At 40.0% G+C, this 23,021-nt stretch overlaps 1 protein-coding gene across 2 annotated transcripts in view; it reads left to right on the top strand.

Annotated features, from left to right (window-relative positions):
* Positions 1–1,007: 1,007 nt before the first annotated feature.
* LOC101841752 (cytochrome P450 2C27-like) overlaps positions 1,008–23,021 on the top strand; it is a 35,308-nt gene continuing 13,294 nt past the window's right edge. The window contains exons 1-6 of one of the 2 annotated variants that reach the window (XM_040741786.1): positions 1,008–1,208; positions 5,546–5,577; positions 7,210–7,372; positions 7,543–7,692; positions 12,939–13,099; positions 17,224–17,400. In XM_040741786.1, coding sequence (XP_040597720.1) covers positions 1,064–1,208; positions 5,546–5,577; positions 7,210–7,372; positions 7,543–7,692; positions 12,939–13,099; positions 17,224–17,400 — 828 coding nt within the window. In that variant the 5' untranslated portion in view covers positions 1,008–1,063. 2 annotated transcript variants of the gene reach the window in all.

Genomic DNA, 23,021 nt, shown 5'->3' with positions numbered 1-23,021 from the left:
GCTGCTCCTGATTCTGAGGCTCATGGCTCCATTGATGCTGTTCTGTGTCTGAAGTTCAGGCCTCCTTTTGACGCTGCTGCTCCAGGCCTGAAGCTCTGGCCCTGAGACTCTGTCCTCCCTCTGATGCTGTTTGTGACCTTACACTCAAACCTACCTCTGACACTGCCCCTAGGTCTGAGGCTCCTGGCTCCCTTGATACTCCACTGGGCGTGAAGCCCCGGTGTCCCTCTGACAGTGCTAGGGACCTCCTTTATACTGAATGTTTTGTATTTTGATTATTATGTAGTGAGGGGACAGTTTTTTTGAGCCAGTCAATTTGGTGTTCTGTAAACTTCTTGTACTTTCATAGGCATGTCATTCTTTAGGCTGGGAAAGTTTTCTTCTATAATTTTGTTGAATATGTTTTCTGTACATTTGAGCTGGGTTCGTTTGCCTTCTTGTCTACCTATTTAGTCTTTTCCTAGTATCTCACACTTCCTGGATATTTTGTGTTAAAGATTTATTGGATTTATCTATTTCTTTGGACAATGGATCTATTTCCTCTAGAGTATCTTCAACACCTGTGATTCTCTCTTCCATCTCTTGTATTCTGTTGGTTATGCTTGCATCTGTAGTTCCTGATCATTTACCCAGATTTTCTTATTCCAGCATTCCCTCAGTTTGCATTTCCTTTAATGCCTCTATTGTTTCTTTCACCTTTTTTATTGTTTTTCCCCCCTAGGGTTTCCTTGTTTTCTTTAAGAGATTAGTTTTTTCAATTTTTATTTGGTTTGTCTTTTTTTCATTTCCTCCATTTATTGTTTGTCCTTTCTTCCATTTTTAGGAGATTTTCTCATATCCCCTTTAAGGACCTCTCTTATCTTCATAAAGTTGTTTTTAAGGTCTTTTTCATGAGCTTCTTCTGCATTGGGATGTCAGGTCTTGCTGGTGTAGAACCTCTAGAACCTAGTGGTGTCATAGTACTCTTTTTGTTGTTGAATGTGTTCTTATACTGCTGTCTTCCTTCTCTTCTTCCAGTGGGTGAAGGTGGCACCTCTCCCAGTGGGTGAGGGCCAAGGCTTCAATGACTGCAGCTCTCCCAGTGGGTGTGGGGCTGCCCCCAGGTCTCTGTGGATTCTTTGGGTGTGATGGGGCTACATGTCCCAGTCAAGAGCCTCCAAAGAGGGTTGTAAGGAGGCCAGGAAAAGGCTCAGTTCTCATGTCTTTAGGTGGGCAAAGGGCCAAGTCTCCAGTGGAGGCAGATGCTGGATGATTTGAATGTCTCTGGGGATTTGGTGGCTGGGACCAAATATTGCTTTTGTTCTTTTTGTTTTTAATTTTTAATTTAAATTAGAAACAAGCTTGCTTCACATGTCAATTCCAATTCCCTCTCCCTCTCCTCTTCCCTTGCTCCTCCAACAGGCCCCAGTCCCCAACCAATCCCCACACCATTCCCTAGCGAGGGTTAGGCCCTCCACGGGGCATCTCCAGAGTATGTCATTTCATCCAGGGCAGGGCCTAGGCCATCCCCCATGTGTCCAAGCTGAGAGAGCATCCCTCTATGTGGAATGGGCTCCCAAAGTTCTTTCTGACACTATGGTAAATATTGATCTACTACCCAAGGCACTAGAGATTGCCAAGGCCTCCTCACTGACACCACATTCAGGGGGTCTGGGTCAGTCCCATGCTGGCCTCTCAACAATCAGTCTGGGGTTCAAGAGCTCAACATTGTTCAGGTCAGCTGTCTCTGTGGGTTTCACCAGCTTGGTCTTGACCACTTTGCTCATCACTTCTCCCTTTCTGTCACTGGGTTCCAGGAGTTCAGTTCAGTGTTTACCTTTGTGTGTCTGTCTCTGCTTCCCTCAATTGCTGGATAAAGATTTGGCAGTGGGATTGTAGGCTGGAACTTATCTGACCCAAGTCTAAAATCTATATATGAGTGAGTACATACCATGTTTGTCTTTTTGTGACTGGGTTACCTCACTCAGGATGGTTTCTTCTAGTGTCATTTAGTTGCCTGCAAATTTCAAGATAACATTGTTTTTTTTCTGCTGAGTATTACTTCATTGTGTATATGTACCACATTTTCTCTATCCACTCTTCAGTTGAGGGGCATCTAGGTTGCTTCCAGGATCTGGCTATTACAAGTAATACTGCTATGAACATAGTGGAACAGACATCCTTGTATGAATGTGCATCTTTTAGTTATATGCCTAAGAGTGGAATTGCTGAGTCTTGTGGTAGATTGATTCCCATTTTCCTGAGGAATCTCCATAGTGACTTGCAAAGTGGCTGTACAAGTTGATACTCCCACCAGCAGTGGAGGAGTGTTCCCCTCTCTCCACATCCTCTCCAGCATAAACTGTCGTTGGTGTTTTTGATTTTAGCCATTCTGACAGGAGTAAGATGGTATCTCAGAGTTGTTTTGATTTGCATTTCCCTGATGGCTAGGGATGTTGAGCTCTATCTCAAGTGCCTCTCAGCCATTTTAGCCTCCTCTATTTAGAATTCTCTATTTAGTTCTGCACCCCACTTTTTTATTTTTAAATTTAAATTTAAATTAGAAACAAGGTTGCTTCACATGTCAATTCCAGTTCCCTCTCCCTTTCCATCTCCTCCTCTCACACCCTCCCACCAACCCCTCCAATATCCCCTCATTTCCCCAGGGAGGGTGAGGCCCTCCATGGGGCTGTTGATAGTCTATCATTTCATCCAGGGCAGGGCTTAGACCCTCCCCTGAGAGTCCAGGGTGAGAGTGCATCTCTCATTGTTGGATGGGCACCCAAAGCCCATTTGTATACCCAGGATAAATACTGATCTACTACCCAAGGCTCAATAGATTACCTAGGCCTCCTCACTGACACCCATGTTCAGGAAGTCTTGGTCAGTCCCATGCTGGATTCCCAGCCATCAGTCTGGGAGTCAAGAACTAACCCTTGTCAGATCAGTTGTTTCTGGGGGTTAAACCAGCCCAGTTTTAATGCCTTTAGTCATCAGTCCTCCCTCTTTGTTCCTGGATTCCTTGAGTTCAGCTGAGTATTTAGCTGTGGATGTTTGCCTCTGGTTCCATCAGCCAATGGATTTTAGACACAGATCTGGGGAGTGCCAGCCTACAATCCCATGGCCAGAGAATCTGGGAAACAGAACCCTCATTCATTGGCTGATGTACCCCACTTTTTAATTGCATCCTTTGGTGTTTTGGAGACTTGCTTCTTGAGTTCTTTGTAAATTTTGGAGATCAGCCCTCTATCAGATGTGGGGTTAGTGAATATCTTTTCCCTCTCTGTGGGCAGCCTTTTGGCTTGTTGACTGTGTCCTTTGCCTTGTAGTAGCTTCTCAGTTTCAGGAGGTCCCATTTATTAATTGTCGATGTCAGTTTCTGTGCTAATTGTGTTATATTCAGGAAGTGGTCTCCTGTACCAATTCATTCAAGGGTATCTCCCACTTTGTCTTCTAAGAGGTTCAGTGTGGCTGGGTTTATGTTGAGGTCTTTGATCCACTTGGACTTAGGTTTTGTGCATGGCAATAGACATGGATCTATTTGCAGTCTTCTACATGCCAGCATCCAGTTATGCCAGCACCATTTTTTGAAGATGCTTTCTTTTTTCCATTTTATATTTTTAGCTTCTTTGTCGAAGATCAGATGTTCATACATGTGTGGGTTAATATCAGGGTTTTCAATTCGAATCCCTTGGTCTACCTGTCTATTTTTGTGCCAATACCAAGCTGTTTTCAGGAATATAGCTCTATAATAGAACTTGAAGTCAGAGAAGGTAATGCCTCCAGATGCTGCTTTGTTGAACAGGGTTGTTTTAGCTATTCTGAGTCTTTTGTTTTACATATAAAGTTGAGACGTGTTCTTTCAAGGTCTGTGAAGAATTGTGCTGGGATTTTGATGGGGATTGCATTGAGTCTGTACACTGATTTTGTCAAGATTGCCATTTTTACTACATTGATCTTTCCTATCCAAGAGCATTGGAGATTCTTCCATTTTCTGATGTCTTCTTTAATTTCTTTCTATAAAAGACTCAAAGTTCTTGTGATACAGGTCTTTCACTTGTTTGGTGAGTGTTACCCCGAGGTATTTTATGTTGTTTGTGGTAATTTATTTGGGTAACAATTCATTGTATACTTTGTTGTACATAATGAAGGTAACAATGACATTGGGTTATTGAAATTATCTTGGCTCCCTGTGCAGCTATTTTTTGTAATCTTTGGGCAGGATTACAAAACTTTAGCAAACTTTTCTGACTTCTATGTTAATACAGTGCATACATAATTATTAACTAGGTTCATGGTCCCTTGACTGTCAGTGATTATGATAAGTATAGTGCCATAGTTCACAGTTAAGAATTTGTGATGAATATAATTGAACTTTATGCAGGGAAGGGGATATCATGCATGAAACGTGGAGTAAGTCATTAATATCTTCTTTGGCTCAGGCATTTTATTACTTGGTACTCACTTGGTGGTGCTGTTTGGGGAGAAGTTGGGTTATACCTAACTATAGACTATTGTGCTTATCCAGTTTTACATCTGCAGTGGTAGGACTAGGAGAATTCAAATTCCTTTCTTTAAGAATCTATGGTAAATCAAGGGGAGTACTTATGCCATTGAGATAGTCAGTTTTATTTCTAATTTCTTCTGGCTAGGAGCTGTGAGACACGAATAGTTCTTTCTGTCCAGTCACCTTTAGTTCATGGTTGAACTACACAACACTGAGAACCACAGAATATTCTTTAGCTGAAAACTTAATATATATTTTCTTATTCAAGATGTGTTCCTGATAGCTATGTTTTGTTATCTTGGTTTTATAAAGGCCCAAATATTGAAATAAAGAGGTATAAGGCTTACATTGTTGAACAAAGTAAGTCCAAATGTTTAATATAACAAAGAATTATTTAAAATATTCATGAGCATAGTAGTGCACAAATGCATTTATAGCCATTGGGAAAATGTAACAGAAGAATTGTCAGTTTGAGGTCAACCTAAGATACATAGTAAGACTTTGCTAAAAAGAAATATATTTCATAAAATATACAAACTCTTCATAAGTCATAATCTCATCCCTGGTCACTAACCTGAGAATATAAATGTTGAGTGGTTTTCTTAAATCTCACAATTAGTCCATTGATTCTCAAGAGTAGATGCACATTATAAATGCATTTGTTTATTTTTTATTAGAACTATTTGGACAATAATCAGTACTGTTAAACCAGATATTCACATGGGTACCCTGTAAAGAAGTACAAGTGTAAAGAACATCTTATTTTTATATTTACCAAAAGGACAAAGTCTACTTGAGAGAGAGATTAAAGTTTATGTAATTGGTTAGTCAATGATGTTTCAAGAGGAACTTTTTGACCCAGCAGATAGTGTTATAAAAGCTCCATGCTGACTGATCACAGCTGTGTCAGTGAAAGGATCTCCATGGATGCATTTGTGGTGTTGGTGTTTATTCTCTCCTGTCTGTTTCTCCTCTCACTCTGGAGACAGAGCTCTGAGAGAGGGAAGCTCCCTCCTGGCCCTACTCCTCTCCCACTTATTGGCAATTTCTTCCAAATAGATGTGAAAGACATCAGCGGATCCTTAACCAATGTAAGTATTCTTTGTGCTCCTCCTATAGGTTGATAAAGAAGATACATTGAAAGCTTCTTTTAATGAAAATCCAATATCAAAACCCTTTCAAAGTATTGACTTTTATAGCTGGCCTTTGTAGGAATTCAGTAAAGGGAGAGGTTTCAGGTGAAAGGATATTTACATCATTGCATTTTATAAAAAAAGAAAAAAGTCCCATAAAATTGCAAAATATGTGGTTATTTCCTAATTAAAATACATCTTTTCCCATTATTTTTGGTTGAAAGTCAACAGTGAGTAATAGTTTATTTAATAAGTCAGGTAGAGTTTTAGATATCCATTTTACTGAGGTTATCTATTTGATGCTGGACTCTAAAAGAACTAACTAAATGCCTAACTTATCTAAATGTCTATAGCCATGGAATAACACAAGAACTTCAAGAAAGAAGTCAAGCTTCTGGCATATTTGGTGATATATCCATTTTAATAACTGTAATACCTATGTCTTGAGCTAAGAATGCTTCCAGAGAAGGAATTGTTTTTCCAGGAAATATTTCATAATCATGTGCAGTGTGTGTGGTGCCAACTCTCTATGTTTGTAGTAGTATATTGCCAAATCTAGACTGCTCAACAGAATCATTTGTGCTGATTTACAAATTTTCATCTCACATCTAAGTGGGCCTGACATTGTTGCTTTATTTCGGTATCATTTCATCTGTTTCTTTGGTCTACTTGTCTATTTTTTGTTAGTACCAGACTGCCTATATCACCATATCTCCTTAATATAATTTGAGGTTAGATATTGTCATACCTTGAACAGAATTTTAGTTCTTACGAGTCCCTTGGCTACTCTTAGTTTTTTTTTTTTTTTGTTTTTGTTTTTTACGAGACAGGGTTTCTCTGTATTGTTTCGGAGGCTATCGGTCCAGCCCGGCCTCGAACTCACAGAGATCCGCCTGCCTCTGCCTCCCGAGTGCTGGGATTAAAGGCGTGCGCCACCACCGCCCGGCCTACTCTTGGTTCTTTGTGGTCCCATCTGATGTCTTCTGTTGTTTCTCTAAACTGTAAATATGGCATCAGGAGTCGGATGCATAGCAGTCAATCTATAAATACAGACGAATGGGTTTAGTAGTAAGGGTGTTTCGTTCCTTGGTTTCTGCTTCTTCTCTGGTCTTTTGGCTAGAGTGTTTGAGTAGAGCGTCTCCACACCTATGTGCTGGATTTCCACATGTCAGAGTGGAGTGGCCTTTGTTCAAACAGGGCATTTATGCCCAATCTGGGGGACTGGAACATGTGGGAAAGACAGGAGGGTTGATTGTGTGTAGGATGGGCAGGCACTGAGAGAGTGGGGCAGGTAGATGGCCTTCATGGATTTTTGGCGGTCAGCTTCTCGCTGGCTGTTTTGATGTGAACATTCCTTGCAATTTTTGTGTAATAAGTATGTGAGTCTTCAGCAGTTACATGGTTCACTGTAGGTGATCAATAACTGATAATCAACATAATGTGATACAAACGTGCTTCAGAAGCCGATTTTTGCCTGAATAACAATATTAAAGTACAGTGAGTGATAATTTTATTGTGAATAAGGTTGAGTATATGGTGATCATACTGACTTTTTTCACTAATATTTACAATTTTCTTTCCTATTTCCAGTTCTCAAAAGTCTATGGCCCTGTGTTCACCCTATACTTGGGCAGGAAGCCCGCTGTGGTGTTGCATGGGTATGAAGCAGTGAAGGAGGCTCTGATCGACCATGGGGAGGAGTTTGCTGGAAGAGGAAGCTTCCCAATGGCAGAAAGATATAATAAAGGCCTTGGTAAGTAAGTGTTCATGTGAGTGCTGCATAGTGATTACTGTGAAAGTGACGACTGAAAGGAGGGGCTGGGCTTCTTCCTTTGGTACAGGTTGGACCTCTCTGTGGTTTCCACATACAAGATCTCTCATCTGTTCCCAGAATCTATTTCTAGTGTTTTACTATTTCTTCAGGCATTGTTTTTAGCAATGGAAACAGATGGAAAGACATAAGGCGCTTCTCACTCATGGCTCTGCGGAGTCTGGGCATGGGCAAAAGGAGCATTGAGGACCGTGTACAAGAGGAAGCACAGTGTCTTGTGGAGGAACTGAGGAAAACCAATGGTAAGTGCAGGTTTATACATTTACATCTCAGTTAGGCATTTGTGTATGCCATGTTTTAAAATCAGAAACAATGATTATAGGTTTCATGATAATTGTCTGTTGAGCTGCAGAACTAAGCATTTTCATTAACAAGGGAGTAATTTGTCTTTGTAGTTCATTTCACCATGGAATAAGTGATTGTGTTAATGGTGACAGAGCCCAATCAGAGGATATGTGATTACATTTTCTTGCATCACAGTGGTTTGAGCAAATTAACTGTGCAACACAGGGGTTCTTCTAGGCCCATGTTTACAGTCCGGGGTAACAATGATGTTACTTATGATTTTCCTTTCTTAGTTGAGTGTAATAAAATTTTCATCAATGGCTGTCTTTTTCTTTTTTTTCATTTTCAAGTATGTATTTATTTTGCTACTACTAATCAGTCATCACAGATTACATATTTACATTATGCTAATGCCTAAACTGTTTTTCTATGAAGACATCTGTACTGTACTTGCAGAAGTGCCCAACTATTTACTACAAAGTGGTTAAGTACATGCTTACTACTAAGACAGACAGAGATGTGTAACCTTGAGCAAGTATCTTCTAATACTCTAAGTTCTCCTTCATAGGCCACATCAATGGCTGTCTTCTATAGTGTGATATCAAGTTGTATAGTTATTTGTTTAAAAATTTTTACTATGTTGAAAATGTTACAAAATGTGTTTTCATCGTGATCCCCCACCAACTCTTCTGAGATATACCCTCAGTTTCCTATCTGTCCTACTTTGTTTAGTCTCCTTATTTAATATCCACGAAACCTGATTTGTGCTTGACATATATGATTTTTAAAGAAAATCCGTTAGAGCTTTCACAATTTTGAACTTGTTTAAAATGATTTATTTGAAATAGAATTACTTAATTCCTTCCTTTTCCCATTCTACTCCCTTCCAGATCTTTCCCTTGTCCCCTTTTCATTCTTGTTAGTCACTTTTCTTTGATTATTATTGTATATATGCATGTACATAGTCACATATGTATACAACTTGCACCCTGCCCAGCATATGAAGTCATATAACTGTCATCCACATTGAGAGGGTCTAGTTCTGTCCCATGCAGGTTCCTAAGCTGTGAGTTCACAGTGGGTGAGCTCCCACTAGTTCAGGTCAGCTATCTCTGGTTTTCCACATCATGGTCTTGGCTGCCCCCCTTGTTTATATGATTCCTCCTCCCTCTCTTCATCTGAACTTCAGGAGCTCAGCCCAGTGCTTGGCTGTGAATCACTGCATCTGCTTCTACCAGTTACTGGATGTAGGTTCTATGATGATAATTAGAGTAGTCACTAATCTGACTAAAGGGGAAGGCCCCTTCAGGCACCCTCTACACTATTGCTAGGAGTTTTAGCTAGGGTCATCCTTGTGGATTCCTGAGAATTTCTCTAGCATCAGGTTTCTTCGTAACCCCATAATGGCACCCTCTATCAAGATATCTCACCCTCTGTCTCTCCCCCAGCTCTGTCTTCTTGATCCTGATGTTCCCATTCCCCCATCCCTTATCTTCTACCAGCCTTCACAGTCTACCCAGGAGATCTTAACTATTTTCCCTTCCTGGTGTCCTCCATGTGTGCCCCTTTTAGGGTCCCTGTTTTACCTACCTTCTTTGAGGTTGTGGACTGTAGTCTGGTTATCCTTTCCATTACATTTAATATCCACTTATGAGTGAGTTCATGCCATGTTTGGCTGTCTGGGTCTGGGTTACTTCACTCAGGATTTTTTTCTGGTTCCATCCATTTTCCTGAAAATTTCAAGATGTCATTGTTTTTTAACAGCTGCATAATACTCTATTGTGTATGTCATTGTTTTTTAACAGCTGAGTAATACTCCACTGTGTAAATGTACCACATTTTCTTTATCCATTGTTTGGGTGTGGGGCATCTAGCTGTTACAAGTGATGCTGCTATGAACAAAGTTGCACACATGTCTTGTGGTATGATTGTGCATCCTTTTGGTATATACCCAAGGGTGGCATTGGTGAGTCTTGAGATAGATTGATTCCCAATTTTCTGAGAAAGCCATACTGATTTCCAAAGTGGCTTACAAGTTTGCACCCCACCATTAGTGTTTTTGATCTTAGCCATTCTGATAGTTGTAAGATGGTATCTCAGAATTGTTTTGATTTGTATTTCTCTGATGGCTATGAATGTGGAGCAATTCCTTAAATATATTTTGATCATTTCAGTTTCTTATGTTGAGAATTCTCTGTTTATGTCTGTACTTGATTTTTTAATTGGATTATTTTATGTTTTGGTGTCTAGTTTCTTGTGTTCTTTGTATATTTTGGAGTTCAGTCCTATATCAGATGTGGAGTTGGTGAAGATATTTTCCCATTCTTTAGGCTTCTGTTTAGTCTTGTTGATCATGCCTTTTGCTTCAGAGAAGCTTCTCAGTTTCAGGAGGTCCCATTTATAAATTGGTGCTCTCACAGTCTGTGCTACTGCTGTTATATTTAGGAAGTGGTCTCCTCTGCTCATGTGTTCAGGGCTACTTCCCACTTTCTCTTTTCTCTGGTTCAGTGTAACTGGATTTATGTTGAGGTCTTTGATTCACTTGGAGGTGAGTTTTGTGCATGATAATAGATAGGCATCTATTTGCATTCTTCGACATGTCAACAACCAGTTATCCTAGAAAAATTTTTGAAATTGTTTTCTTTCTTTCCATTGTACATATTGGTTTCTTTGTAAAAAAAAACAAACAGATGTTCATAGGTGTGTTAATTAATGTCAGAGTCTTTGATTCAATTTCCTTGATCCCCGTGTCTGTTTTAATGCTAATACCAAGATGTTTTTATTACTGTAGCTCTATAGTAGAGCTTGAGGTCAGGGACAGTGACTCTGTGTTTTTTGTTTTTCCATAAGAAGTTGAATATTGTTATTTCAAGGTCTGTGAAGAATTGTTTGGGATTTTAATGGGGGTTGCATTCATTGAATGTGCAGATTCCTTTTGGTAAGATTGCCATTTTTACTATATATATATCCTAACTCTCCAAGAGTATGACAGGTCTTTTAATTATCTGATATCTTCTTCAATTTCTTTTTCAAATACTTAAAGCTCTTGTTATACTGTTTTCTCACTTGTTTAGTTACCATTACCCCAAGATATTTCTTGTTATTTGTGGCTATTGTGAAAAGCGATATTTCTGATTTGTTTCTCATCCCTTTTATCATTTCAACATAGGAGGGCAACTGATTTTTATTTTGTTAATCTTGTATCCTGCCACATTACTGAATGTTTTTATCAGCTGTAGGAGTTTCATGGTACAGCAGTTGGCGTCACATAGGTATACTATCATATCATCTGTCAAAAGTGGAACTTTGACTTCTTTCCTTCTAATGTGTATCCCCTTGATTTCCTTTTGTTTCATTATTTCTTTAGATAGAACTTTGAGTACTATATTGAATAGATATGGAGAGAGTGGACAGTCACTTCTTGGTCCTGATTTTAGTGGGATTGCTTTGAGTTTCTCTACATTTACTTTGATATTGCAGTCGACTTGCTGTATATTGCATTTATTAAGTTTATGTATGTTTCTTGTATTCATGATCTCTCCAAGACCTCTATTGTACCTTTATCTTTTGTAGCTTTGGTATTTGTCATCATCTACTGTAAGCAAAAGGTTCTCTGATGGTGGTGGAGATATGTCTTGTACATCTGGCTTTCTTCTGGATTATGTTGAACTGACTCAATGTCTTTAGAGAGCTAAGTAGTGTCAGTAGCTTCCTGACTATTGCACCTACCTCCTCTCTCTTTACTGTAATTCGGTCTGGCTTAAACTTACATGGGTTTTGTAAATGTTGTCACAACTGCTGTAAAGTGACATGTGCAGCTTCATTGCTGTGATCATGACACACTGTTTACTACCTCTGCCTTTTTATGGCCCGTCTTTCATAATGATCCCTAAGCATTAGGAAGAAGCAGTGAGATATAGATGTCCCATTTGTGGTTGACCATATGGCTTTTTGCTCTGTGCTTGAGTAGCTGTGGATCTCTGTGTTAATAATCATCTACCACATTAGCAGTTATTGTGATGTGAATTGAGAGATGCATTAATCAACAGGCATCATGACATTGTTTGGAGTTGATTAATATGATGCCCACTTAGCAGAGGAACAGTACTACATTCTACCCCAAGGTTGATTATATGTATAGGCACAAGATTTTGGCCTGATAATGGTGCCAAGTATGGATTTATTTTATGGAACAGGCCTTAAACTGAAAATGAGTGCTGCTTGTAACTTCCATGATACTCATGCTACTATGGCACCAGTTGATATGTCTTGCCAGGCAAGTCATTATTGTAACTTGCACAGTTTAGAGCTGGGTAATATTGATTGTTATTTTTTTCCTCTAGTAGCCACATAGCACATTCCAGCAATGTGAGAGCTAGTGTATCTAAAATTTTTGAGAAATATCATATTAATAACTCAATGATTCATCTAAAAATCTTCAAAAATGAACAAATAATATCATAAAAAGTAGATAGGAAGAAGACTGAGTGTGTTTGTGCATGCTCTTAATCCTAGTACTCAGGAGTCAGAGACAGGTAGATATCAGTGAGTTCAAGGCCATTCTGGTATACAGAGGCAGACACCCAAAGCTAAACACGGAACTGAACTTCTGGAATCCACTTGCAGAGAGGGAGGAGTGATGAGCAAAAGGGATCAGGCCCGGAAACTCACAGAAACAGCTGGCCTGAGCAAGGGGAGTTCATGGACTCAAGACTGGTGACTCAGAGGCCAGCATGGGACTGATCCAGACCCCCTGAACATGGATGTCAGTGAGAAGGCCTTGGAAATCTATGGGGCCTCGGATAATAGATCAGTATTTATCCCTGGTGTACAAATGAATTTTGGGAGTCCATTACACATGGAGGGATGCTCACTCAACCTGGACACATGGGGGAGGGCCTAGGCCCCACCTGGGATGATATGACAGACTTTGAAGACCTCCCATGGAAGGCCTTACTCTACCAGGGGAGCAGAGGGGTGATGGAGCTGGAGATTAGGAGGTTGGGGGACCTGGGGAGGAGTGGAGGGAGGGGGAGAGGGAGCTGGGATTGGCATGTCAAACAAGCTTTTTCCTAATTTCAATAAACAATTGTCAACAAAAAACCAATCAGGAAGAAATAACAATCAAGGCTGAAGTAAATTAACAATGTAAAAATTCACAAAAAATTTAATGTTATTTCTGCAATTGTTTCTAATTCTTTAGGGTCACCCTGTGATCCCACGTTCATCCTGAGCTGTGCTCCCTGCAATGTGATCTGCTCCATTATTTTCCAGAATCGTTTTGATTATACAGATCAGGATTTTCTTACCTTTATGGAAAAAGTAAATGAGAATGTCAGGATTCTGAGCTCTCCCTGGTTGCAGGTGAAGTAAAGATTTTTTCCTTCTGTAGTCTTTCATTCTTACAGGTCAAATTCAATGCAGTTCAAGAAGTGAGGTGACCAGACACCATGGTTCTGAACAACATATTATGGAAAGAATATGGGGAAGGCAGATCTAAGCCATTTGCTATCAAATAGAAAAACTGAAGGGCAAATTCCAGGTTGGCTCAAGCAAACTAGTTCCCTATCCATTTTCAATTGATGTTCAGAGAACTCTTTTTATAAAAGATTACATCTAAAAGTGCTGCCAGCTGATCATAGGACATTATTCCATGAATATTTCTTATCCTCTTTTCTATTATTAAACATATATATCCTCAACATATTGCTAGGCAGGGATATTTTAGTTTGGAAAGAATATTCTTTTAAAGGATAAAGATTATTAATGGCCATGAAATCTGCCAGGCAATGTTGAGTAGCTTCAGTGGTTTGATGTCTCAGCTGGAATCCTAGTTAACAGACAGGTAGAAAGGAGAAGATGAGTGATTTAATGCTGTGTGGCCCACATCCATCTTCTCAGAGTTGTCCTAGTCACTAGTGGCACCTTCTGTACTCTCCATAAAGAACAGCTTTGGGAAGACTAAGAAGGTGAGAGATACCATAATAGAGGGAGTCGTTAATAGGTTTGACTGGCACTAGTGAGATTTCGGTCTACAAGGATGACACCAACTGGCAAACAAAGCAATAGTGGAGAGACTACCTAAATTGCCCCTCCCTGATAATGAGATTGAGGACTACCTTATATGCCATGCTAGAATCTTCATCCAATGAGTGATAGAAACAGAGGCTGACACCCACAGCTAAACACTGAACTGAACTCTTGGAACCCAGTGACAGAGATGGAGGAGTGATGAGCAAGGGGTCAAGACTGTGCTGATGAAAACCACAGAGACAACAGACCTGACAGGGTGGAGCTCTTAGATCCCAGACTGATGGCTGAGAAGCTGGTGGGGGACTGATCCAGACTCCCTGAATGTAGTGTCAGTGAGGAGGGCAATCTCTGGGGCCTTGGGTGTTTACCATAGAGTACAAATAAACTTTGGGAGTCATTTCCACATGGAGGGATGCTCTCTCAGACTGGACATATGGGGATGGGCCTAGGCCCTGTCCCAGATGAAATGACAGACTCTCGAATCCCCAGTGGAGGGCCTCACCCTGCCTGGGGAATGGTGTGGCTATTGGTGGGGGGGGGGAGCTGGGGAGGCTGGTGGAGGGACCAAGGGAGAGTGGTGGGAGAGGGAGCTAGGACTGACATGTGAAGCAAGCATGTTTCCAATTAAATGAAAAAATATATTGGAAAAAAGAAAACCAAGACAAAATAAAGCAGATTTTAAGTGGCAAGGTACATCATTCCAAAGAAAAAATAAAATCATATTTCATTTTAATTGACAAATACCCAAAGAAAATATAGACACAGTATAGAAAAGTTTGGTCCAAGTTTGAAAATAAAAGAAGAAAAAGCAATAAATATGATAGCTTGTTCCAGTAAGAAAAAAAAAGAAAGATTGTGATCTGGGCACTCAGGGCAACAAGGCACCACCAAGTCAGAAACTACTATATTAAGCAAGAGTATGGTGTGGTACGGGAAAGAAAGAGAGTTAAAATGATTCATGTCCTGTAGAGAGAGACGCATCTGAAGAGGTGAGATGGTGCAGAGAGGGCTGAGGCGGGTGGCTTAATTGCCACCCAGGGCCATGGTGATGTCTGGGCCTTGAAAGCTGCCAGGCGCCATGTCTGGGTTCATAGTCCTGTTGCAGTGATGGTCTGTGTTGATGTCCGTAGCTCCTGACACCACTGAAGGTCAAGAGGAAACAGCTATACAGGGTTGGTCCTGACCCTCACTGGCTGCAACATTAGAGAGACCTGGCCCTATATTTCATCGGGGAAGCATAGGGGATCTGATCCTGTTTACAGGGGTGTGGAGCAGGCCCAAAGAATGTGCACCTGGGAGATATGACTCCACCCCTCATCTGCCAAATGGTGACTTGGGTGGAGGAGAACTGATCTCCCCCTCCACTGCCCAAGGTCATAAGAGCAGGAGAGCTGCCCTTGCAGATACCACTGCAGAATGCAGGGAGCAGACCATGCACCTTGCCTGGGCAGCACAGCAGAACTGACAGTGTCCACAGGGTCAGATGACTCAGCCCTGAAGTTGTGAGTGTGGGAGAGCTGGTCTCACTGCTTGTCTGTCATGGATGGTGTGGTTGGGGAGAGATGTTCCCTTTACCCTCACCCCCTCACCTCCTCACCACCTGAGGCAGATGAGGGAGCTGATCCTTCTCCTTACCAGCTGTAGCACCAAGAAAGCAGACCCTGCTCCTAGCCTGGGCAGCAAAGTAGAGCTGACCCTGTTGGCAGAGACACAGGTGAGCTGACTCAGAGCATGTGAGGATGGGAATGCTGACCACACCTCTTCATCTGCCATGTGGTGGTAAGGGTGAAGCAAACATGCCTTCCTCACCCTGCTGCTGCCCCCTGTGGTGGGTGAGGTACCTGACCTTCCTCCTTAGCAGCTTCAGCACCTTGGAAAGTGGGCCCTGCACCTCCCCTGGGCAGTACAGCAGAGCTGACCCTATTGACCCCATTGATTGGGGTCGGGTTGAGTGAACCAGCCTAGAGAATTCTCCTCTCCTCTGTTTTCTGGTGGTATGGGTGGGGGAGAGAATTCCTCCCCTCCCTTGCAGCCTGAGGTTATCAGACTGGGAGAGTTGTCCCTGACCTTCACCAGCTGCATCATTTGGAAGAGTGGCCCCTGCACCTGGCCTGGGTAACACAGTGGATCTGCCCCTGATATTGTAACTGTGGAAGAGCCAACTCAGGGTGCATGAAAGAAGCCCATTGCTATATGGGGTGAACTAGTCAGGGCAACACTATAGAGCTCACCTGGTCATGAGATCAGGGGGAGAGCTGGAGGGATGTCAACACAGCAACTACCCAGACCCAGAACTAGGGTCATGAGTAGAGATGCACCTCAATACCCACCCCATCTGTGATCTGCTGGAACACGTGGAAGGGCTGGTCATACAGGCACGGGGCCACAAGATCTTCACAGTACAGGGCAAAAACAGGATTTCCAAGTAAACTCCCAGAAAGGGCCTAGTATTGAGATCCAGAGGCCTCGAGCCAGACCAATGACTCCTTGCAGTGAACACTTGGATGTAAAGATATATGGATAAAGGGGTTTACTATGTGACTCTGTCACACTGCAACCTCCATGATGAGACTTTTGTCCCTTAAATTTATTTTATTTTATCTGGGTGGGGTTGTAAGTGCTGCAGGTTAATGTGAGGGGATGCAGAGGTAGATGGGATCAAGATGCACAGTGTGACAGACACAAAGAATAAATACAAAGCAAGTTAAAAAAAAGGAATGGCTGTGATCATAGAGAAATCCCCAAGGGCTGTGCTGTACTTTGCTTTCAAAGCCTCTTGGAGCCTCACCTGCTTCATTCCACGCCATGGGCCAGTTTACAGGAGTTCAAAATGCATGTGCTATTTTTTTTGTTATAAATCAAGGTGCCTGTCTCTCATCACTGCTGCTATCATGTAAGACCTGTAAATGACAATGATTTACATTGTATCCTATTTCAGACTTAAGGGAACAAAAGGAATAAGCCATCAGTCAATTTTCAAAATATGCTTTAAAGTGAAATTTGATTATGATCATTGATCATTTGGGTAGGAATTCCCCAACCCATATCTTTCTACTGTCACAGATAAATGCTGCACACATGAAATAAAACATCTCTCTCTTTTGTGGGACACTATTTTTATTCATGTCAGAATCTATAAACCCAAGTTAGTCTTGCTATGTATTATGAATATGTGTATTCCTCATATCTATTCCTTTAAAAAGTTTTTTGGTCAAGGGCTGGAGAGATGGATCACTGTTTAAGAGTGTGTGCTAATCTTCCTACTCTTCCAAGGGACCTGAGTCCAATATTTAGCATCCATGTTAGGTGGCTCCAAACCCCTACCTTCCAGGGATCTGATATCTTTGGACTCCAAGGTACCCATACATACATGGTACACACATGTATGCATGCATACACATACACCATTAAAAGTAAAACAATACATCTTATAAAAAATGCCTTTGATTTTGTAGGTCTGCAATAATTTTCCTTCACTAATTGACTACTGTCCAGGAAGTCATCATACAATAACAAAAAATGTCAATTATATCAGAAGCTACCTTTCAGAGAAAATAAAAGAACATCAGGAAACATTGGATGTTGCAAACCCTCGGGACTTTATTGATTATTACCTGATTAAACTAAAGCAGGTAAAATACTAATATAAATTCATTTTATTGCTTGAGCATTTTTTGTCTTGTTGAACACCAAAATGTTTATCAGAGATGGTTTAAGTCAGTTGTAAAATGAAAAGTAAAAACCCACAGACTGTTACTGATTTTCAGACTCCAAGCTAAAAATGAGAAACACAAAACAGCTTCTTATCTATACTTCAGGGTGGAAGGGCTGATCCTATCTCCATTAGTTGAAACAGTTTTATTCATCAACCAATAAGTGAAACATACATTCACAGCATACAGAAGGACATTCCTCCATCACCTCTTTTCTGTCTAAATAAAAAGGTTTTAATTTTAACATAGTAAAATTATATATGACAAAACTGTTATCAAGCAAGAAGTACAGTAACAACATTTAGTCCACTAATATTTGGCAAAATTTAAGGAAAATATTCTATCATCTATCCTATCTTTGTGAGACTAAACTTTTATATGTAACATCTTTATCATAAATAAGGGAAACCATAACCACAGCTATATGTCTAAACTCCATCAAAGACTCCAGAAGGATAATATATAAAATTTAGAATGAAGTAGTTTGGAGAGAACTATGCCCATATTCCCACACAGTGTTTATAAATGTTTGTCTTTATTTAAATGAGGTTGGCCATAAACGGCTAATGATCACAGTCAATCTCTATCTAAAGAAAAGAAATATGTTGTAGAAATGAATACTACGCATTTGTATTGATTTTGTTTATTGATAAAATTTTACGTCTTTTTGTTATATGTATAGTTCTACTCTTGTTTAAGTATTGTGTTTATACAGCTCATTTAAAATGCAATGTATACTAAAATACACATTATAGATAATCACTCAAATAGTTACGTTAGTTAGGTTTTCTAGATATTCAGCGATATATTTCAAATGGTTATGTATTCTTCAAAACCTTTCAAAGACATACAGGATGTGCATTTAAAATGGTTTATTAGGATTTTTCACAACAATGAGACACAATAGCTCCTGCCACACCACCTTGTTGCAAAGGAAGGATATAGTACTCCCTTCTTGCACTTACATAAAATCTTGGCAATTCATGTTGTTTCAGTACTTCCTCCATTCTTTGCATCAAAATTAATTTTCAAAATTTAATAGCACAACTCACTCATTCCTCATAGATGTTCATTTGTGTTATTTCTACCTGTGGCTCCTCATATGTATGGACATGTTTCTTCATAGCTTATTTTCACTTCCTCTATCTATATCCCCAGGACATGGGTTTCTGAGTCAACTGATAATCCCTTTCTTTCTTGATCAGCTGTTAAACTATTCATATTAATATACTATTTTGTGTCTGTGAGATCCAAATAGCTGCCAAAAGTTGTAATTTTGAAACTTTATTATTAACATCAACTCAGTGAGTGTGAAGTGGTACCTCAGGGCAGATTTGATGGATATTTTTTAAATAAACAGTGAACATGGACATCTTTTTAGGTGCTATTTATTCAAATCTTTTTACATTGCATTGCTTGCTGTGTGGAGCTATAGAATTGTGTGTATATCTAGATACTAACCTTTCCATATAAAATGACATGGAAACATTTATATCCTGTACATTTTCCTTTTCACAGTCTTAATTATAACTGAATGTATTATCATTTGTCATGGATGAAGTCTGGTTTACCTTGGTTTTTTGTACTTTGTTCTGAAATCTATGAGTTCAAATCATAGGGAATGGGTCATATACCTATTTTACTCTTCCACTATGCTTCTTTTCAAGTAGTTATATTGCCTTTCTGTCTTCACTTGTTCAAGACCGATCTTTTAGATGGAGCAGTATTGGAACTCAGTTGTAAAAATCTTGGCCATAAGTGTTTGTGTTAACTTCTGGCTATCAGAGCTCTGTTGTGTTAACTCCTGGCTATCAGATCTCTGTTGGTTTTGATGTTGTTTTGTTTGTCAACACTTCACTGCTTTCATCACCGTAGCTCTTTAATAAGATTTTAAACAGTTGTTTTATGTTTGATACATCTGTTTTAATTTATTTTGTAATATTTTGTTTATTCTTTGAGAATCTCATATGATGCAATTTGAACATAACCATCAACTTATATATTCTTCTGTCCACCCTCTCATCCATTCCTATCAAACACTGTGATTTCTCTTTTTTTCCCGTCTTTTCCCATTGAGTCCAGTTTCTGTTCCTTACCTAACCTCATGACTGACACATGATCAACCTACCAGGGATCACACAATTGAAGTAAACTGACTCTCTCCTTCCCAGAAGCTAATCTTCTAGAGGTTGGATTTCATATTTCCTCTCCCCACATTGTGCTGGGTTTTTATATAATGAAACCCACACAGGTTTTGTGCAGGCTGACACAGTCACTTCCAGTTCTTATGTTCATCTGTCCTTTTGTGTCCAGAAAACACTCCTTCTTGATGTATTGATCACTGGTGGCTCTTAACATTTCTGCCCCCTCTTCTCCAATGATACTTCAATCTTTGGGGGGAGGAGTGTGCCATAATTTAGGAGTGAGCAGGTCACAATGCTTTATTCTCTGCATATTGAGCAGTTGGGTGTCTCTGTATTAATTGCCATCTTCTGCAAGGAGAAGTTTCTCTGATGAAAAAGTAAGAAAGTTCTCATCTGTGGATATAGTAGTATATCAGTAGGAATCATTTTAACACTGTGCCCATTAGTTCATTAGACTAATAGATTTGACCACCAAATCTAAACACATTTAACAGTGGCAGTTATGGGTCCTATCTAAAGAAGTGGGCCTTAGATCCAATCAGAAAGTGGTTGCTTGCTCTCATGAAATTAGTGTAATTATTGCACTAGTGGCCATTACTTACCAGGCCAGACATTGTTGTAACTTGCAGGTTCACAGCTGGGTGAAAGAAACTAAGAATAACTTTTCTCCACTAGTAACACACAAATCACATTCCAGCAGCACAAATAATAGTCAATAGGAATGAAGCTTCTTGATGAGTAGCAGATTGATTTCTCCATTTTCTGTGGCTGGAATATATAGTGTCAGCAAAATAGGGTTTTACTGTCAAGTTCTGAATTGTCAGTAACCTGTGGTACTTAAGGATATATATGGCTCTATTGCCTAATGACTCAAAAGAATAAAATCTTTTACTGGTCCTGGGGCATGTATCCCAAGATTACACCTACCACACATTCTTCTTCATATGAATATGATAGGAGGAACTAGAAAATGAATAAATGTTCCCTTTACATTTTTAAGGCATAAAAAACATACAATTGTATATACTTACATGCAGATAATCACATCATTGTAAGAGTTAGGCTAGTAAGGAATTAGGGTGAAATTGAAAGTTATAAAAATCTGTGCCCTAGTCTTTGAAGTCAAAGACTAATTTCTCCTCTACTCTATATTCCAGGATCTTTCTTGGCAACAATATAAAAAATTTAGTAGAAATAATATTATAAAAAACTTTTACAGAAATAAAACATCATGTCAAATTACCTAGATTTAAAGTCTGTACAACTCAGTAAACTTCTTTTATACAGGCAGTATAAGCATTTAGCATGAAAGCTATGGAGTTTTATTTTAAATTTTATACTTTATTTTTTATATACATATATGTATATATATTATTTTTAAATTTAAATTAGAAGCAATGTTGCTTCACATGTCAATTCGAGGTCCCTCTCCTTTTCCCTCCCCTCCTCCCATGCCCTCCCTCCAATCCCTCCAATATCCCCTTATTTCCCCAGGTATGGTAAGGCCCTCCACAGGGTTGTTCCTAGTCTGTCATTTCATCCAGGGCAGTGCCTAGACCCTTCCCAAAGAGTCCAGGGTGAGAGTGCATCTCTCATTGTTGGATGGGAGTCCATTTGTGTACCCAGGATAAATACTGATCTACTACCCAAGGCTCAATAGATTACCTAGGCCTCCTCACCGAAGCCCACATTCAGGGGGTCTTGATCAGTCCCATGCTGGATTTCCCAGGTATCAGCCTGGGATTCAAGAGCTAACCCTTGTCAGGTCAGCTGTTTCTGGGGGTTAAACCAGCCCAGTCTTAATGCCTTTAGTCATCAGTCCTCCCTCTCTGTCACTGGATTTCTTGAGTTCAGCTCAGTACTTAACCAAGGGAGTCTGACTCTGCTTCCATCACCCACTGAATGAAGGTTCTGTTTCCCAGACTCTCTGGCCATGGGATTGTAGATGGGCACTCCCCAGATCTATGTCTAAAATCCATATATGAGAGAGTATATGCCATGTTTCTCTTTTTGTGACTGGATTATCTCGCTCAGGATGGTTTCTTCTAGTACCATCCATTTGCCTGTAGATTTCAGGATTCCATTGTTTTTTTTTTTTTCTGTTGAATAGTACTCCATTGTGTAAATGTAGCACATTTTCTCTATCCACTCTTCAGTTGAGGGGCATCTAGGTTGCTTCCAAGTTCTGGCTATTACAAATAATGCTGCTATGAACATAGTGGAACAGATGCCCTTGTTGTATGAATGGGCATCTTTTGGATATATGCCTCAGAGTGGAGTTGCTGGGTCTTGTGGTAGGTTTATTCCCATTTTTTTCTGAGAAATCTCCATACTGATTTCCAAAGTGGCTGTACAAGTTGGCACTCCCACCAGCAGTGAAGGAGTGTTCTCCTTTCACCACATCCTCTCCAGCATAAATTGCCGTTGGTGTTTTTGATTTTAGCCATTCTGACAGGAGTGAGATAGTATCTCAGAGTTGTTTTGATTTGCATTTCCCTGATGGTTAAGGATGTTGAGCACTTTTTCAAGTGCCTCTCAGCCATTTGAGACTCCTCTATTGAGAATTCTCTATTTACTCCTGTAGCCCACTTTTTAATTGAATCCTTTGGTGTTTTGGAGCCTTGTTTCTTGAGTTCTTTGTAAAATTTGCAGATCAGTCCTCTGTCAGATGTGGGGTTAGTGAATATTTTTTCCCATTCTGTGGGCTGCCTTTTTGTCTTGCTGACTGTGTCCTTTGCCTTATAGAAGCTTCTCAGTTTCAGGGGGTCCCATTTATTAATTGTTGACCTCACTGTCTGTGCTGCTGGTGTTATGTTCAGGAAGCTGTCTCCAGTACCAATTATTTCAAGGGTACCACCCACTTTCTCTTCTAAGAGGTTCAGTGTGGCTGGATTTATGTTGAGGTCTTTGATCCATTTGGACTTAAGTTTTGTGCATGGTGATAGACATGGATTGATCCGCATTCTTCTACATGTCAGCATCCAGTTATGCCAGCACCATTTGTTGAAGATGCTTTCTTTTTTCCATTGTATATTTTTAGTTTCTTTGTCAAAGATCAGGTGTTCATACAGGTATGGATTAATATCAGGGTTTTCAATTCCATTCCATTGTTCTACCTGTCTATTTTTGTGCCAATACCAAGCTGTTTTCAGGAGTAGCTCTATAATATAGCTTGAAGTCAGGGATGGTGATACCTCTGGATGTTGACTTGTTGAACAGGGTTGTTTTGGCTATTCTGGGTCTTTTGTTTTTCCATACAAAATTGATTATTGTTCTTTCAAGGTCTGTGAAGAATTGTGCTGTTATTTTAATGGGGATTGCATTGAATATGTAGATTGCTTTTGGCAGGATTGCCATTTTTACTACATTGATCCTACCTATCCAAGACCATGGGAG

Source organism: Mesocricetus auratus, unplaced genomic scaffold (genome assembly GCF_017639785.1).
Source record: "Mesocricetus auratus isolate SY011 unplaced genomic scaffold, BCM_Maur_2.0 Super-Scaffold_4256, whole genome shotgun sequence".
NCBI classification, from domain to species: domain Eukaryota; kingdom Metazoa; phylum Chordata; class Mammalia; order Rodentia; family Cricetidae; genus Mesocricetus; species Mesocricetus auratus.
Note: the sequence above shows the minus strand (reverse complement) of the source record. Positions and strands in the feature narration are given on the sequence as shown.